General features: G+C 43.8%; 2 protein-coding genes across 2 annotated transcripts in view; both read left to right on the top strand.

The window, feature by feature from the left end:
• LOC140483192 (solute carrier family 22 member 2-like) overlaps window positions 1-5,708 on the top strand; it is a 31,029-nt gene extending 25,321 nt beyond the window's left edge. Inside the window, exons 10-11 of the mRNA XM_072581245.1 lie at window positions 3,344-3,443; window positions 4,785-5,708. Coding sequence (XP_072437346.1) covers window positions 3,344-3,443; window positions 4,785-4,863 — 179 coding nt within the window. The 3' untranslated portion in view covers window positions 4,864-5,708. The remainder of the gene's footprint in view (window positions 1-3,343; window positions 3,444-4,784) is intronic.
• A 12,991-nt stretch (window positions 5,709-18,699) lies between these two features.
• Window positions 18,700-19,296, top strand: part of LOC140483191 (solute carrier family 22 member 3-like) — a 44,404-nt gene continuing 43,807 nt past the window's right edge. The window contains exon 1 of the mRNA XM_072581244.1: window positions 18,700-19,130. Within this exon, the coding sequence (XP_072437345.1) occupies window positions 18,720-19,130 (411 nt within the window). The 5' untranslated portion in view covers window positions 18,700-18,719. The remainder of the gene's footprint in view (window positions 19,131-19,296) is intronic.

Here is a 19,296-nt window from a genome sequence, read left to right as displayed (position 1 = left end):
TCAGAACTTTATTTCTTATTCAGAAAAACATCTGCAATCTTAAAGGCTTCTACCACCTGAAGTTTAATCCAGTCCATGGGAGGTGGGGTAAAGGCAATGCAGAGAATTCAATGCTCAAAGAGAAATTTTCAGGCCTGGTGGAGGACAGGTGGTTTGTGGGAGAGATGGAGAGCCTTTTTCATATTTTCATAGGATATTGATGTCACTGGCTGGGCCAACATTTATTGTGGATCCCTAGTTGCTCCTGAGAGAATGGTGTTGAGCTGCCTTCTTGAACTTTTACTGTTGGAGAGGGAGTTCCAGCATTTTGACTCAGCGGAATAATTCTAAGTCTAGATGATGAGTTGCTTGGACGGGGGACTTACAGAAGGTGGTGTTCCCATGTATTAGCTGCCCTTGTTCCTTCTAGATGGAAGTGGTCATGGGTTTGGAAGGTGCTTTTGAAGAGCCTTGATAAATTTTTGCAGGGCATCATGCAGACGGCACACAATACTGATACTGAGCATCAGTGGTGGAGGGAGTGAATGTGATGCCAATCAAGCATTCTGCTTTATCCTGGATGGCGTCAAGCTTCCTGAATATTATTGAAGCTGCACTCATCCAGGCAAGTGGGGAGTATTACATCACACTCTGGAGTTGTGCCTTATAGATGGTGGGTATGGTTCTCGGGAGCTCAGTACAAGATTCCTAGCCTCTGACCTACTCTTGTAGCCACAGATTTCATTTGGCTAGTCCAGTTGAGTTTCTGGTCAATGGTAATTCGAGGATGTTGATCTGGAAGGATTCAGCAATGGTAATGCCATTGAAAGGCAAAGGAGACAGCTAGATTGTCTTTTTTTAGAGACAGTCATTGCCTAGCACCTGTGTGCACACTTGCCATTTACCAATTCAAACCAAATGCTGCTGCATGTGAACAGGGGCTACTTCAGTATCTGAGGAGTTACAAATGGTGCTGCACATTGGACAGTTATCTGTGACCATCCCCACCTCTGACCTTATGATGGAAGGAAGGTCATTGATGAAGCAGCTGATGATTATTGGATCCAGGACACCTCCCTGAGTAGCTCCTGTGGAGATGTCCTGGAGTGAGATGACTGACCTCCAACAAACATGACCATCTTCCAGATCATGTGCCAGATATGACTCCAATCTGTGAAGAATTTGCCCTAATTCCCATTTACTTTAGTTTCACCTGGGTAGCTAGATGTCACACTGAGTCAAGTGCAGCTTTGATATCAAAGGCTGTCACTCTCACCTCACCTCTGGAATTCAGCTCTTTTGTCCAGGTTTGAACCAAGGCTGCAATGAGGTCAGGAGCTGAGTGACCCTGGCAGACCCCAAACTGGGCATCATTGAGCAGGTTGTTGCTGAGTAGGTGCTGTTTGATAGCACTGTGACACCTTCCATCACTTTATTGATGATCAAGAGTAGTCTGGTTGGGCTGTGATTGTCTGGGTTGGATTTGTCCTGTTTTTCACCTGTAGGGCATACCTGTGCAATTTTCCACATTGTTGGGTAAATGCCAGTGTTGTAACTGTACTGGAAGAGTTTGGCTAAGGGACCAGCAAGTTCTGGAGCACATGTCTTCAGTACTATTGCTGGAATATTGTCAGGGCCCATTGCCTTTGCAGTATCCAGTATCACTAACTGTTTAGATTAGATTCCCTTCAGTGTGGAAACAGGCCCTTCGACCCAACAAGTCCACATCAACTCTCCAAAGAGTAACCCACCCAGACCCATTTCCCTCTGACTATGCACCTAACACTATGGGCAATTTAGCATGGCCAATCCACCTAACCTGCACATCTTTGGACTGTGGGAGGAAACTGGAGCACCTGGAGGACATCCATGCAGACACAGGAAGAATGTGCAAACTCCAGACAGTTGCCTGAGGCTGGAATCGAACCCGGGTCCCTGGCGCTGTGAGACAGCAGTGCTAACCACTGGGTCACCGTGCCACCTCATGTTTCTTGACATCATGTGGAGAGAATCAAATTTTCTGAAGGCTAGTACCTGTGATGCTGGGAACCACTGATGGAGGCTGAGATGGATCATCCACTTGACATTTCTGACTGAAGACTGCCGCGAATGTTTTGCACTGATGCGCTAGCTTCTCCCATCATTGACAGTGGGGATATTTGTGAAGCCTCCTCCTCCAGTGAGTTGTTTAATCAGCCACTACCATCCATAATTGGATGTGGAAGGTCTGCGGAGCTTAGATCTGATCCATTGATTATGGGATATTTAGGTCTGTCTATCACTTGCAACTTGCCATGCAATTAATCCTGTTTGGTAGCTTCACCAGGTTGACACCTCATTTTTAGGTATGCCTGATGCTGCTCCTGGCATGCCCTCCTGCATTCTCCATTAAGCCAGGGTTGATGATGATGGTTGAGTGGGGGATATGCCAGGCCTTGAGGTTGGAGATTGTGCTGGAGTACAGTTATGTTGCTGTTGAAGACCTGTAGAACCTCATGAATGCCCTGTCTTGAGTTGCTAGATCCATTCAAAGTCTGACCCATTGAGCGCAGTGATTGTACCACTCAACATCATGGGTATCGTCAAAGTGAAGACCAGTCTTTGTCTCCACAAGGACAGTGTAATGGTCACACCAACTGTCATGGGCAGATGCATCTGCAGCAGACAGATTGGTGCGGATGAATCATAGAATTCCTATCGTGTGGAAGCAGATCATTTGGCCCATTGAATCCACATTGACCCTCCAAGGAGCATTTCACCCAAACTCACACCTCCCATCCCATCCCTGTAATACTGCATTTCCCATAGCTAATCCACCTAGCCTGTACACCCCTGGACAATATGGGAAACTTAGCATGGCCAATCTACCAAACCTGCACACTTTTGGACTGTGGGAGGAAAGTAGAGCACATGGAGGAAACCCAGGCAGATAAGGGGAGAATGTGTAAACTCCACACAGACTGTCACCCGAGGGTGGAATCAAACTCAGGGTCACACCCCCTACCTTACTTTGTAACCCTGCATATCCCACGGTGAATCCACCTAACTTACACATCCCTATACACTATGGGCAATTTAAATGGCCAATCCACTTAGCCCGCACATCTTTGGATTGTGGGAGGAAAACAAAGCACCTGAAAGAAACCCACGCAGACACGGGGAGAATGCCGACACAGACAGTAGCCCCAGGGTGGACTTGAAACTGGGTCTTTGGTGCTGTGAGGCAGAAGTGCTAACCATTGAGCCACCATAAGAGTGACAAGTTGCAGCCAATGCATTTCAAAATAACAACCTGTTTTTTTTGCATGAGCAAACTGAACAAACGCTGCTGATATTTAAAAACATTATGCCCATTGATTTGCAGGAGTGATTTCTTTGATTGCTGGTATACTAGTCTTGTTTCTACCTGAAACCATGGGGATTACCTTACCAGAGACCATTGAAGAGGCAGAAACCATTGGACGGTATGTAAACTGGGAACTGTGTGTGAGGCTGGTTTTGGAGCAGAGCTGTCATTGCTGGAATCTTTATTGACTAAACAGCACTGCAAAGTTTGATAACAAGTAGAGACAGTGGTTGGTAAAGCTCACTGTATTCTAGGCTTCATTACCAGGAACTTAAAATACAACAGCGAGAGTTCTGCTGAACTTATTTAGGACATTGGTTAAATCTCAGCTGGAGTATTGTGTACAGTTCTGGGCTCCACACTTATGGAAGGATGTGAACACATTGGCAGAGAGTGCAGATAAGGTGGATAGAATGGTTGCAAGGATGAGTCAGGGAGAAATCTCCTGCTTGTAAGAGAATGGAGAACCAGAGAGCACAAATTTCTTCCAAAAGAACCAAACGTGAGAATGAAACAAAGCACTTCTTCACAAGAGTGTCATAACTCACTGGGGTAGCACCTTCAGATCCTGTATTCCCAGACCTGCCACAAAAAGTAACGATTTTTTGCAAGTGCACAAGGATTCCCCTATTTATCTGCCTTTCAGTCTCAAACTGACAAAAAGCACTGACTAGGCTTTCTGTATTTAACAGAAATTGCTATTTGTTCCAAGTAATTAGACTGTAGCTACAGGTAAATAATGATGAACAGTCAGAATGTGACTCTATTAATTAAATTGCTAATCCCCTTACCTCCCCCCCTCACACACACATGCACACAAAACACACACACATACACAGACACAGACACTAATAATTGAGGTAATTGAGTTTTCCAGATAATTGATACTCTTCTCTACCTTCCTCCTGGCCCCAACTGCATAATTGTTGGTGGGCAGAAAGTTTTTGTCATGAATAGCTGGTCACTTGGCCACAGACCAATCATCTTCTCACGGCCAGTCAAGGTTCCACTTGCACAAAACCATTTAGCTTCAGTCATCGACAAACTGGACTTCAATTAGTGGTTGGACCAATAGCTGCGGAAATGATGCTTGCAATCGGAGTCAGATTACTTGCTTTTAAAACTTGCAGCAATCTATGGTTTTAAAACAGTCCTTTTCTCATTTCAGTCCACGATTTAAAGTATGGATAAAGAAGTACCGTCATTAAAATGTGTAATTATTTAAAGTCGAGAATACATTACCCTGAAATTGTTTTGGGGACAGGTTCAATTAAGGCATTGAAGAGGCATTTGATGACTATTGGAAAAGAAACAATGTGTAGTGTTGTGACGGAATAGCAGGCGATTGGCAGTAAGCCAAACCTTCAGAGAACCTATGCAGACACAATGGGATAAATAGCCTCCTTTTGTACTGTAACAGCTCGATGATTCTGTGAAAATGTTTCTTTGTCATCTCCAGAGAGAAGAAAGCAGCCCCAAAGACAACCTATGAGCTGGTTACGGCACATCCTCCAGCAGAAACAAATAACAATAAGTGACCTGCTTCAGAGAAGAACATAACTTCCTGAATTAGATTAATATGTTCAAAATTAGTACTTACATTATTTAACTGTCAATAATATGGAATACTGTGTGCACAATGTTCAAGGCATGCATCAACATGTCCTATTAGAAAAAAACACTCAGTTTTTTGTAATTATAAACATTGGAGATTAAAATATATGATTCTGCTCACTGTATACAGAATCCTCATAAAGTTATAGAGATATACAGCACAGAAACAGACCCTTTGTTCCAACTCATCCATGCCGACTAGATATACTAAATTAATCTAGTCCCATTTGCCAGCATTTGGACATATCCCTCTAAACCTTTCCTCTTCATATACCCATCCAGATGCCTTCTAGGCGTTGTACTTGTACTAGCCTCCACCACTTCCTCTGGTAGCTCATTCCACACACTCTGTTTATGAAAAAGCTGCTCCTTATGTCCCTTTTAAATCTTTCCCCTCTCACCTTAAACCTATGTCCTCTAGTTTGGGACTATCCTACCCTGGGAAAAAGACCTTGGCTACTTGCCCTATCCATGCCCCTCATGACTTATAAACCCCTATAAGGTAACTCCTTAACCTCCGAAGCTCCATGGAAAATAGTCCCAATCTATTCAGTCTCTCCCTATCGTTCAAAACTCCAACCCCGGTAACATCCTTTGTAAACTTCTTCCTAACCCTTTCAAGTTTCACAACATCGTTCCTGCAGCAGGGAGACCAAAATTGAATGCAGTATTCCAAACGTGGCCAAATCAATCTCCTGCACAGCCATAACATGCCCTCCTAACTCCTAGACTCAATGCACTAATCAATAAAGGCAAACATGTCATATGACTTCTTCACTACCCTGACTCATGTTTTAGTAACTTGCTACGTCTGGTCCTTAAAGTCTGGTGGAGATAAGGATGTCCTTGTTCTGTGCACTGTGTGGTTGGGATATTTGTGGATTTCTGATGAGTGGATTTACATTACATAAGAATGGATCTCAGTGGCTGATCTTTGCATAACCGGAGGTTTTATGGATAAAAAAATTGTTCGATAATATCAGAGTCTTCTCAATCCACCTTCTTATAAATCCTGTTAATTTCCCAATAAGGCTCCTTTGGACTGGCCCTTCAACTGAGAGAACCCTGAGGTCATACACAGGCTGTCGTTGGACTGAGTGAGGTATTATATCCATCCGGGATCCAGGCTATAAATGTTCACCCTTTCTAGTTTTGAAGCAGGGAGCTCTAAGGGGTTAATGTTGACATCGTTGAGATACAAAGAAAAGGTCTTGGGAGATGTGCGCGCTACATTTTGTGCATGAGCCAAGAATTCACCAACTCTTGAAGCACTGACAAAAAAAATGGAGAAGGGACAAAGGTGTTCACACCCACAGCCTTGCCTAACATGGGTTAGAGTTTGGGTTAGAGTTAGGGTTAGAGTTGGGTTAGGGTTAGAGTTAGGGTTACGGTTAGGATTAGGTTTAGAGTTAGAGTTGTTTTTGGGTTAGAGTTAGGGTTAGAGTTAGGGTTAGAGTTAGGGTTCGGGTTAGAGTTGGGTTTGGGTTAGAGTTAGAGTTAGTGTTAGGGTTAGTGTTAGATTAGAATTAGGGTTAGATTAGAGTTAGAAATAGGATTAGAGTTAGGGTTATGGTTAGGGTTAGGGTTAGAATTAGGATTAGAGTAAGTGTTAAGGTTAAGGTAAGGGTTATTGTTAGGATTAAGGTTGGAGTTAGGGTTAGTGTTAGGGTTAGAGTTTGGGTTAGAGTTATAGTTAGGGTTAGGGTTAGGGTTAGGGCTAGATTGAGGGTTAGAGCTGTAGTTAGGGTTAGGGTCAGACCAGGGTTAGGGTTAGTGTTATAGTTAGCGTTAGGGTTTGGGTTCAAGTTAGAGTTAGAGTTAGGGTTAGGTTTAGGGTTCAGACTAGGGTTAGTCTGACTAGGTGTTAGGGCTAGTGTTATAGTTAGGGTTAGGGTTCGAGATAGAGTTAGAGTTAGGGTTAGAGTTAAGGATAGAGTTAGGGTTAGAGTTAGGGTCAGGATTAGGGTTAGAGTTAGGGTTAGCATTAGCATTAGGGTTTGGATGAGAGTTAGGGTTCGTGTTAAGGTTAGAGTCAGAGTTAGGGATAGGGTTAGGGTCAGGGTTAGGGTTAGAGTTACTGTTAGAGTAAGGGTTAGAGTTAGGGTTTGGCTTCAGGTTAGTGCTAGACTTAGGGTTAGAGTTAAGGTTAAAATTAGCGTTGGGGTTTGGATGAGAATTAGGGTTCACGTTCGGGTTAGTGTTAGAGTTAGAGTTAGAGTTAGGGATAGGGTTAGGGTTAGGGTTAGAGTTACTGTTAGAGTTAGGGGTACGGTTAGAGTTACGGTCAGTGTTAGGGATAGGTATAGAATTTGGATTAGGGTTAGGTTTCGGGTTAAGGTTAGAGTTAGGGTTAGGGTTCGGGTTAGAGTTAGGGTTTGGGTTAGCTTTAGGGTAGGGGATAGAGATAAGGTTAGAGTTAGGGTTAGGGTTAGGGTTATGGTTAGAGTTAGGTTTTGGGAAGTGGTTAGGGTTAGGGTTAGAGTTAGGGTTCGGGTTAGGGTTAGGGTTAGGGTTAGGGTTAGGATTTGGATTAGGATTAGGATTAGGATTATGATTAGGGTTTGGCTTCGTGTTATGGCTAGAGTTAGGTTAGAGTTCGCACTAGGGTTAGGGTGAGAGTTAGGGTTCGTGTTAGAGTTAGGGTTAGGGTTAGAGTTAGAGTTTGGGATAGGGTTAAGATTCAGATTAGGGTTATGTTTTGGGTTAGTGTTAGAGTTAGGGTTAGGGTTGGGTTAGGGTTGGGGTTAGATGGTTAGGGTTAGGGTTAGGATTAGGGTTAGGGTTACATTTAGGGTTAGGTTAGGGTTAGAGTTAGAGTTAATGATAGGGTTAGTGTTAGAGTTAGGGTTAGATTTAGGGTCAGAATTAAGGATAAGTTTAGGGTTAGGGTAAGGTTTTGAGTTCAGTTTAGGGTTAGGGTTAAGTGTTAAGGTTAGGCTTAGGCTTAGAGTTATGGTTAGGCTTAGGGCTAGAGTTAGGAAAAAGATGAGGGTTAGAGTTAGGTTTAGAGTTAGGTTTACGTTTAGGGATTAGGGTTTGGGTTAGGGATTAGGTTTAGAGTTAGAGTAAGTATTAGGTTAGGGTTCAGGTTAGAGTTAGTGTTAGAGTTAGGGTTAGGGTTAGATTTAGCATTAGGGTTAGGATTAGAGTTACGTTTAGGGTTACAGTTTAGTTTTGGGTTTGGGTTAGAGTTAGGGTTAGGGTTAGGGTAAAGGTTAGGGTTAAGGTTAGTTTTAGTGTTAGAGTTACGGTTAGAGTAAGAGTTTGGGTTGTTGTTTGGGATAGGGTTCGGGTTAGTGGTAGGGTTAGGGCTAGAGTTAGGGTTACAGTTAGAGTTAGGGTTAGGGTGAAGGTTCAGGTTAGGTTTAGAGTAATAGTTAGGGTTAGGGTTAGTGATAGGGTTAGGGTTTGTGTTAGGATTAGGGCAAGGGTTTGGGTTAGATTTCGGTATAGAGTTAAGGTTAGTGTTAGGGTTAGGTTTAAGGTTAGAGTTAGGATTGGGTTAGGGTTAGTGTTAGGGTTAGGATTAGAGTTAGGTTTGGGATTAGGGTTAGAGGTAGCATCAGGGTTGACTCTAGAGTTAGGTTTAAGGTTAGAGTTAGGACTAGGGTTTGTGTAAGGGTTAGGTTTAGTGTTAGGTTTAGGATTAGGGTTAGAGTTAGCATTAGGGTTAACGCTAGAGTTAGGGTAAGGGTTAGGGTTAGTGTTAGGGTTAGGGTTAGGCTTAGAGTTAGAGTTAGATTTAGGATTAGGGTTGGCCTTAGAGTTAGGGCTACGGTTAGAGTTAGGGTTAGAGTTAGGTTTAGGGTTGGTTTTAGGGTTAGAGTTAGGGCTATTGTTATGGTTAGGGTAAGGGTTATGGTTAGGATTAGTGATATGGTTTGGTTTAGGTTTAGGGTTAGGTTTAGCGTTAGAGTTAGGGATAGGCTCAAGGTAAGGTTTAGAGCTCAGTTTTGGGTTAGGGTTAGGGTTAGGAAAAGAGTGAGGGTTAGAGTTAGTGTTAGAGTTAGGTTTATGGTTAGGTTTAGTGTTAGGGTTAAGAATTAGGTTTAAGGTTCAATTTAGGGTTAGGTTAGGGTTAGGTTTAGAATTAGGTTTAGAGTTAGGGTCACGGTTTGGGTTTGGTTTAGAGTTAGGGTTAGGGTTAGGTTTAGGGTTAGGGATAGGGTTAGGGATAGGGTTAAGGTTAGGGTTAGAGTTAGGAAAAGGGTGAGGGTTAGAGTTAAGGTTAGAGTCAGCTTTATGGTTAGATTTAGGGTTAGGGTAAAGAATTAGGTTTAAGGTTCGATTTAAGGTTAGGTTAGGGTTAGCGTTAGGTTTAGGGTTAGGGTTAGCGATTGGGTTTGGGTTAGAGCTAGGGTTAGGGTTGAGTTAGGGTTAGGGTTAGTGATAGGGTTAGGATTAGTAATAGGGTTAGGGTTAGAGTTTAGAGCTAAGGATAGGGTTAGGTTAAGTTTAGGGTTAGCGCTAGGTTTAGGTTTAGGATTAGGGTTAGGTTTAGCATTAGGGTTAGAATTAGGGATAGGGTTAGGGTTAGAATTAGGATTAGGGATAGGTCTAGGATTAGGATAAGGTTTAGTGTTCAGTTTCGGGTGAGGATTAGAGTTTGGTTTATAGTTAGGAATTAGGTTTACGTTAAGGGATTATGTTTAGGGTTAGAGTTAGGGTTAGAATTCGGTTTCGAGTTAGAGTTAGGGTTAGGGTTTGGTTTTGGGTTAGTGTTAGCGTTAGAGTTAGGTTTAGACTTAGGGTTAGGGTTAGAGTTAGGGTTCGGGTTAATGTTAGGGTTTAAGTTAGGGTTAGGTTTATTGTTTGGGTTATGATTAGAGTTAGGCTGAGGGTGAGGATTAGGTTAAGTTTAGAGTAATAGTTAGGGTTAGGGTTAGGGATAGTGATAGGGTTAGGGTTAGGGTTAGGGATAGTGATAGGGTTAGGGTTTGGGTTAGATTTAGGTATAGAGTTAGGGTTAGTGTTAGACTTATTGTTTGAGTTAGGGTTTGTATTTGGGTTAGAGTTAGGGTTGGGTTAGGGTCAGAGTTAGGGTTAGGGTTAGGGTCAGAGTTAGGGTTAGGGTTAGGGTTAGGGCTAGAGTTACGTTTAACGTTAAGGTTAGGGATAGGGATAGAGTTAGGGTTAGAGTCACGATTAGGGTTAGAGTTAGCATTAAGGCTAGAGTTGGGGTTACGGTTCGAGTTTGTGTTAGAGTTAGAGGTAAGGTTAGGGTTATGTATAGAGTAGTAGTTAGGGCTAGGGTTAGGTGATAGGGTTAGGGTTAGGGTTAAATTTAGGTATAGAGTTAGGATTAGTGTTAGGGTTTGGTTTATGGTTAGTTTTAGTGTTAGGTTTAGCATTAGGTTTAGTTTAGGGTAGGGTTAGACTTGGTGTTTGAGTTAGGGTTAGTGTTGTGGCTGGATTTACAGTTAGGGTTAGAGTTAGGGTTAGAGTGAGTCTTAGGGTGAGAGCTATAGTTAGGGCTAGGGTTAAGGATTGTTTTAGAGTTAGGGTTAGGTTTAGGATTTGGTTTAGGTTTCAGCTTAGGGATAGGTTTAGGGTTAGTGTTAGGGATAGGGTTAGGGTTAGGGTTAAGTTTAGAGTTCGGATTAGAGTGAGTGTTAGGGTGAGAGTTATAGTTAGGGCTAGGGTTAAGGATAGTGTTAGAGTTAGAGTTAGGTTTAGGGTTTGGTTTAGGGTTAGGTTTAGGATTGGTGTTAGGTATAGGGTTAAGTTTAGAGGTAGAGTTAGGGTTAGGGCTAGAGTTAGAGTTGGGGTTAGAGTTAGGATTAGGATTAGGGTTAGGGTTCAGGTGACTATTAGAGTTAGGGTTAGGGTTAGGGTTAGGGTTAGGGTTGGAGTTAGGGTTAGTGTTAGGGTTAGAGTTAGTGTTAGAGTTAGGGTTAGAGTTAGGTTTATTGTTTAGGTTAGGATTAGAGTTAGGGTGAGGATGAGGATTAGGTTAGGTTTAGAGTAATAGTTAGAGTTAGGGATAGTGATAGGGTTAGGGTTAGTTTTAGGGTTTGTTTACGGATAGTGATAGGGTTGGGGTTAGATTTAGGTATAGTGTCAGCGTTAGTGTTAGACTTAGTGTTTGAGTTAGGGTTTGTGTTCGGGTTAGAGTTAGGGTTGGGGTTAGGGTCAGAGTTAGGGTTAGTGTTAGGGTTAGTGTTAAAGTTATTTTTAGAGTTAGGGTTAGGGTTAGGGTTAGGGTTAGATTTGTAGTTAGGGTTAGGATTACGATTAGGGTTAGAGCAAGGTTATGGGCGCCACATGCTACAACTTGCCCAAAGTTGGGAAAGGAATGCCATCCGAGAGAGTTCCACCCGCGAACAACTGTACTTCCTGCATGAATGTTTAAGAAAACAGGTACTGCCAAAATGTTGCCAATATAAACCGCCGATAAAAACACCTCAAGCCAGAAGTTTAACAGAACAAGATGGCAGCAGAATGCTCCGAGAACTAATCAATGACGCCCACCACAGACTCCGAAAATACAACCGGGAAATTGTGCGCAAACAACCGTTATTCAAACAAGCAATAAATCAAGAATGGACAGACTCGGTAGAACGAGCCATAAACACCAAACAACGACAAACACAGAAAAAGGAAAATCGGGACATGAAGAAGAAACTTGACAAACTCGCAAAAAAAGACAAAACCATTAGCACAGGGGCATGGATAAAGAACTTATCAGACTGGACCCTATCAGACACAGAAGAAGCGGTACTAGTAAAAGGATTGAATTTCAATTACCGAGACGCTGACGAGAAGGATTTCCTAGCGGCATTAGAAATCACATTGAAGGACAATAATCTCACGGAAGAAACACAACAAATGATCAGACAGACAGTTGCACCTACTCTGAGCCGAAAGAGGGAAGGAAACAAACTGAACACACAAGAAAAGAAAGTCCTAGAAAACCTCAAAAAAGACAAAAACATTGTTATATTACCTGCAGGCAAAGGTCGGCTCACTGTCATCCTGAACAGAAGGGACTACATCAAGAAAGCCAATGCACTACTCGCAGACACCAACACTTACCAAAAGGTGGCGCTAGACCCGACCCCACAGCTAGGAAACAAAATTACATATCTCCTAAGGAAATTACACAATTCCAGACAATTAAACAGGATGGAATTCCAGAAAACGAAACCCGACGGGACCAACACCCCACGGTTCTATGGACTACCAAAAATCCATAAACCAGGAGCCCTGCTCAGACCCATAGTCTCACTACCTGGAACACCAACTTACAGACTGGCCAAAGAACTACACGCAAGACTGAAATACCTCAGAGAAGAGTCACAGCACTCCATCCACTCCACCCAGGAATTCCTAAAAATCATCAAAAACACCAAAATAGAGGAAGACGAAGCAATGATCTCATTCGACGTAACAACACTGTTCACCTCCATCAACATCGACCTGGCAAAGGAAACACTGACCACACTTTTAGAAGACACCATCTCACACACACACACACACACACACACACACCAACCACCATTAAGGTGTTAGCACTGCTGCCTCACAGCATTAGAGACCCGGGTTCAATTCCCGCCTCAGGCGACTAACTGTGTGGAGTTTGCACGTTCTCCCCGAGTCTGCGTGGGTTTCCTCCAGGTGCTCCGGTTTCCTCCCACAGTCCAAAGATGTGCAGGTCAGGTAATTGGCCATCCTAAATTGTCCGTAGTGTAGGTAAGGGGTAGACGTAGGGGTATGGGTGGGTTGCGCTTTGGCGGGGCGGCGTGGACTTGTTGGGCCGAAGGGCCTGTTTCCACACTGTAAGTAATCTAATCTAAAACCATCAATCACATCACCAACGAAAACATCATGAAGCTAGTGGACCTGTGCCTCACCACCCACTTCACCTTCAATAACATAGTCTACAAACAAACCAACAGCACACCCATAGGATCTCCGCTATCAGGATTCATAGCAGAAGCAGTAATACAAAGACTAGAACAAACAGCCCTACCAACCATCAAACCAAAAATCTGGGTCCACTACGTAGATGACAACTCTGTCATCACAAAACGAAACAAGATAGAAGAGACATTTAACATCATCAACAACACGCTCACAGGCATAAAGTTCAGCAAGGAGGAAGAAACCGACAACAAACTCGCATTCCAGGACGTCACAGTCGAAAGAAAGGACAACGGAGAACTACAAACCTGCGTATACAGAAAACCGACAAATACTGACCAAATACTTAACTACACCAGCAACCATCCCAACACACACAAACAAAGCTGTATCAGAACACTATTCCAACGAGCCACATCACACTGCAGCACAGACGAACTTCGGAAAACAGATGAGAACCACCTATACAACGTATTCAAGAAGAACGGATACTCAAAATACAGTCCACAGATTCCTCAAGAACAAACCACGACAAGCAGACCAAACACAGCCAGAAACCCTAACCACCTTACCATACATCAAAGAAGTTTCAGGAATGACAGCCAGACTACTAAGACCCCTCGGAATCCTAGTAGCACACAAACCCACCAACACCCTCAAACAAAAACTAACAAACTTAAAAGACCCAGTACAACTCATGGACAAAACCAACGTCATCTACAAAATTCCATGCAAGGACTGCCACAAACACTACGTAGGACAAACAGGAAGAAAGTTCGCCACCAGGATACACAAACACCAGCTAGCTACAAAAAGACACGACCCTCTCCCTCGTAGCCCTACACACGGATGGAAAAAACCATTTCGACTGGGACAACACATCTATCCTGGGACAGGCTAAGCAAAGACATGCGAGAGAATTCCTAGAGGCCTGGCACTCCAACCACAACGCCATAAACAAACACATAGATCTAGATACCATCTATCAACCCCTCAGAAAATAAACAGGAAATGACATCACCACAAACCCCAGGAACCCCATCCAGGACAAACAATAAATAGAAATCAGGAGACAACAGCTTCGCTTCACTTGGAGGTCGCCACTGATGATGTTACCTAGCCAGGTAATGAAATGTCTGGATATCAAACCTACAGCTCAGCGAGCAAACCTACACCCTAAATTAGGGTTAGAGTTAGCATTAAGGCTAGAGTTTGGGTTACGGTTCGAGTTTGTGTTAGAGGTAGGGTTAGGGCTAGGGTTAAGGATAGTGTTAGAGTTAGGGTTAGAGTTAGGGTTAGGTTTAGAGTTAGGGTTCGAGTTAGGGTTAGGATTAGAGTTAGGGTTAGTGTTAGAGTTAGGGTTATGGTTAGAGTTCGGGTTATGTTTAGAGTTCGGGTTAGGTTTGCAGTTAGACTTAGGGTTCGAGTTAGGTTAGGGTTAGAGTTAGAGGCAGATCTCGAGTTAGGGTTAGGGTTAGGATTAGAGTAGGTTTTACAATTATGTTTAGGGATCTGGTTAGAGTTAGGGTTAGGGTTACTGTTCAGTTTAGGGTTAGAAATAGGGTTAGAGTTAGCATTAGGGTTAGGATTAGAGTTAGGTTTAGGTTTAGTTTTCGGGTTATGGTTAGAGTAAGGGATAGGGTTAAGATTAGGGTTAGGCATGCGGTTAGCACTAGGGTTATATTTAAGGTTAGGTTTAGGATTAGGTTTAAAGTTAGGGTTAGTTTTAGTGTTGGAGTTTGTGTTAGATTTAGGGTTAAGGTAAGGGATCAGATTAGGGTTGGAGTTAGAATTAGGGTTAGGGTTAGGATTAGGGTTAGGGTTAGAGTGAGGGTAAGGGTTAGAGTTAGGGTAAGGGTTAGAGTTCGGGTTATGGTTAGGTTTATAGTTAGGATTAAAGGGTTAGGGGTGGGGTTAGAGTTTGGGTTATGGCTAGTGTTACAGGCAGGGTTAGTCTTAATGTTAGGGTTATGTTTCGGTTTAGGGTTAGGTTTAAAGTTAGGATTATGGTTAGGGTTAGGACTAGAGTTAGGGTTAGAGTTCGGGTTAGGTTTAGGTTTAGGGTTAGGCCTAGGGTCAGGGTTAGGGTTAGAGTCAGGCTTACAGTTAGGTTTAGGGTTAGGGTTAGATTTCGAGTTAGCGTTAGGGTTACGGTTAGACTTTGTGTTAGAGTTAGGATTAGGGCTAAAGTTAGGGTTAGAGTTAGGCTTACAGTTAGGTTTAGGGTTAGGGTAAGATTTCGAGTTAGGGTTAGGGTTATGGTTAGAGTTTATGTTAGAGTTAGGATTAGGGCTAGGGGTGGGGTTTGGTTTAGCATTAGATTTAGGGTTAGGGTTAACTTTAGAGTTAGGTCGAGTGTTAGGGTTAGAGTTAGTGTTAGGTTTAGGTTAAGGGTTAGCTTTCGGGTCAGAGGTTTATGAAATCATGCATGTATGAAAATCATAGAGAAGAGTTTGGGGAGGTTTTTAGGCATTCTATCCAGCACAGGATCCACAGGCAATTAAAGTCTCACTCCCCCCCGCCCCCCCCCATAATAATATGCAGCAATGCAAAGGCCATCAACTTAGATCGTGCATCAGTCAAAGTTTTAAGGGGTCGGGTCTGAGGACAATAGACATTCAAAATACCACATTCATCACCATCTATTAGTGCCTTAAGGATAACAAATGTGCCATGTTCATCTCTAACATAATCTATTAAACTAAATGAAAGATTCTTCCGAATATGAGTATGGCCACCTCCTGCTCTTAGTGTTAAAGGACGAGAAAAACACCCGATAAAACCCGTCCTGCTGTAACTTCAAGTGTTTATTAGATGATTCGAATAGATTCCCTACAGTGTGGAAACAGGCCCTTTAGCCTAACCAGTCCACACAGACCCTCCGAAGAGTAAGCCACCCAGACCCATTTCCCTCTGACTAAGGCACCTATCACTATGAGCATTTTAGCATGGCCAGTTCACCTGGCCTGCACATCTTTGGACTGTGGGAGGAAACCGGAGCACCCGGAGGAAACCCACGCAGACAAAGGGAGAATGTGCAAACGCCACACAGACAGTCGCCCGAGGCTGGAATTGAACCTGGGACCCTGGTGCTATGAGGCAGCAGTGCTAACCACTGAGCCACTGTGCCACCCATATACTCAACTACAGGTTTACTAGCGTCTGTGAAGATGTGTTCCTTGTTGTTAAGGTGAGTCTCCTGCAATATCCACCCTCTCCTTTTTGAGGCTCGACAGCACCTTTATCCTTTTAATTGGTGAATGGATCCCTCTAATGTTCCAGGTGCACCATTTAAGAACACTGCTAACTACAATCCTTTACAACCACTTCTGACCTGCCGAGAGGAAGAATTTGACTTACAGCACGCTGGGCGTATTCAAATAAACCAAAACACTAAACTAATTACCCCCTACTCATAGAGAGTGCTTACACCTCCCACACACATCCCCATTCGCCTGTCCAGCTTGAGTCACATCCCAGACCCAAGCAATAGAGGGAAACAGACAAAATAATGAACACTTTGCCCACCTCCAACTACAGTATATACCAACACCAATCCTAATTGGAGAGAATAAAAACACACCGACAGCAGCTTCTTTAAGAAAAGGGTAACATTACAAAAAACATGGCAAGAGAAAAAGAAAATCAAACATTATTACCCATGTCCATAAATCCATCCAAATTATTTTAAAGTGTCCAAGAAATTTTTCCAAGGAGTCAACTGACTGCACCATCTCCTTGTGAGTAATACAAAGCACTGCTGGATATCTCATTGAATGTTGAATACCAAGGTCCCTTAATTTTCTGAAAATATGTTGCTGGAAAAGCGCAGCATCCAGGAAGAAGGAGAATCGACGTTTCGGTCATGAGCCCTTCTTCAGGGTTCATGCCCGAAACGTCGATTCTCCTGCTCCTTGGATGCTGCCTGACCTGCTGCGCTTTTCCAGCAACACATTTTCAGCTCTGATCTCCAGCATCCGCAGTCCTCACTTTCTCCCTTAATTTTCTCTTCACCTCATCAAACAATTCCCTTTTACAGATTCACTGCCACAGAAAATCCTGGAAAAACATGACCTTAGTTCCCTGATAAATCAGGGTCTATGGATCTTTCCCCATCCTTCAAGATGATTCCAGGGCTCTCTACTTGTCCCTGTAGCTTTGAAATTGTACCAGGGCTGGGCGGGGGCGGGGGCGGGGGTGCTGACCCAGACCAGATCTGCGCACCGCGATCCAGTGAGCTCGGTCAACCTTGACCCAGTCTGCCTCAGCATCCCGGCCAAGAAACTGTGGCAGCCAGTCATCATAAAAACTTGCTAGCTGCCCACCTGCCACTCCCTCCGACAGCCTAACGACCCACGGATTCTTCCTCCTACCTCAGTTTTCCAGATCATCGACCTGTTCAGTCAAGGCCCGGACCTGGGTGTCAAGGGCCTGGATCCAACCTACCAAGGACTCAACCTCGGTCTCCAATGCCCTGGTCCGCTGCTTGACCTATTCAACTCATTTCCTGAGCCTTTCCAACTCCTTCTCATGCTTTTGTAGCATGACTGAAATCAGTTCCAGCTGAGTACAATGGTCTTCCATCAACTCCTTGACCACCCCTCAGATCGTCACGTGTTCGTCAGCGACGTCCTGCTGGGCGGGTACCTCTTTCTCGGCTTCCGAGGGAGCTGCAGCTGCATCCACGGTCACAGTGGTGGGCACGCCCGATGCCTTGGGTGAGTGTCCCGTGTGTCGGGGCTTGGCTGTATGCTTTCCTTTAGTCGTCTTCGCTTGCTCAAAGAGGATTTACAGTAGAACACCAAACATCCGAATCCTGGACCATCCAAACACGATCCCAAGGCCTTGCAAAAACGGCACCAGGCAAACCAGCATTCAGTTATCAGTTAAACGGCATTCTGGCGTGCACTGTTGGATAATCAAGAGACGTTCGATAACTGGCACTCAATCAGCTATCGACTAACCGGCACCATGACGTGAATTGCTGGGGAATTGAGAGACACTCAGACAACCGGCACGCATGGATTACCTACCACTTGTTTCCGGCCACCCGAACGCCTTGCCTATCTCACTCAGACAATCGAGGCTCCATAGCAATTGGATTTAAACAGTTTCACAACCATTTAACATGAATTTTCTCTGAAACAAGGGAAGGTAGGTGGGTGGGTAAAAATATCACCCCAGCTGGGCTGGGGTGCAGAGCTCAGCAAGGCAGATCTACTCAGATCGCTGCCATCTTGGATCCCCCGACCAAAGACTGAATTTAATGTGTCGGCCATCTTAAACAATGAATCCCTCCACCATAAAAGTATATCATAACTTATTGAGAATTATCTGCAGGCGACAATGCGACAATTCACTAATGCTCCTATAATAGCATCTCCCAAGCTGTGAGTTTCAGGTCCTCGAAGCAAGAAGGAAGCAGGTCTACGGCTACAGAAGTTTCTAATCAAGTTACATATCAGTCCAGTTTGAAGGGAAATCACTGTCGTTGGGACAAAATGCTGGAACATGCTGCCAAACAGCACTGACGGAACACTTCCACCCTAGGAGCTGCAGTGCTTGAAGAAGATGGCCCACTATTGTCTTCTTTAGGGCAATAAAGGATAGGCTAGGTATGTCCATAGTATTTGCCCTCGTAGTTTTCATATCCCTATAACGTTTTCATTAAATCACATTAGTGTGGCAGACTGTATTCAGAGGTGTTTCTGAATTTTGGGGGCTATTATGCATAGTCACCCTTGTTGAAGCAGTTTGGCAGAGTTTTCAGTTGTGGTGTTTGTGTGAACTCTGTACTAGTTTCACTGTGTATCAGTGAACCGTGACTGTCCAATAGAAGGAACGTGAGCCCGCAAAGCCGGACAGCAGTAAATCTTTGTCTCTTTGTGCAACACATTGTCCAACATAGCTGGCAAAAATGTTAACCTATGATGATATTTTAAAGGACATCGGAGAGTTTGGAAGATACCAGAGGTGGATTATTCTGCTCTTGTCTTTAAGTGGGGTAACATTTTCGTTCCTGACTGTTGCATTTATTTTTCTGGGAGTGACACCAGACCACTGGTGCAGGGGTCCCCCTGGCTTACTGGTGCTGGGACAAAGGTGCGGATGGTCTCCGGAACAGGAGAAGAATTATACCTTGCCTCTGGAGAGATCAGGCAGCCCCTCACACAGTCGCTGTGAAAGCTATGAGATAGACTGGAATGCGACTTTTCTCAGCTGTGAAGATCCTGTGTCATTAATCACCAATGATTCTGGAGATTTGCTTCGCACACCTTGTCAAAATGGTTGGTCTTTTGATGGTTCACGAACAACAATTGTCAGCGAGGTAACTAAAGATCAAATTTGTTTCACCGATGTGCAGCAGGGTGAATATTAGCAAACCAGTAATACTCTTGCGAGTCGCTTTTGGGTGATTGTGAAAGTGAGCCTGTTTAAGGTTGACTTCACTAAGTATAACAGGAGGTTTCACAGAATTACAGAAGGTTACAGCA

This window comes from Chiloscyllium punctatum, chromosome 11 (genome assembly GCF_047496795.1).
Source record: "Chiloscyllium punctatum isolate Juve2018m chromosome 11, sChiPun1.3, whole genome shotgun sequence".
In the NCBI taxonomy this organism is placed as follows: domain Eukaryota; kingdom Metazoa; phylum Chordata; class Chondrichthyes; order Orectolobiformes; family Hemiscylliidae; genus Chiloscyllium; species Chiloscyllium punctatum.
The sequence above is the reverse complement of the archived record's forward strand: the minus strand, read 5'-3'. Positions and strand labels throughout refer to the sequence as shown.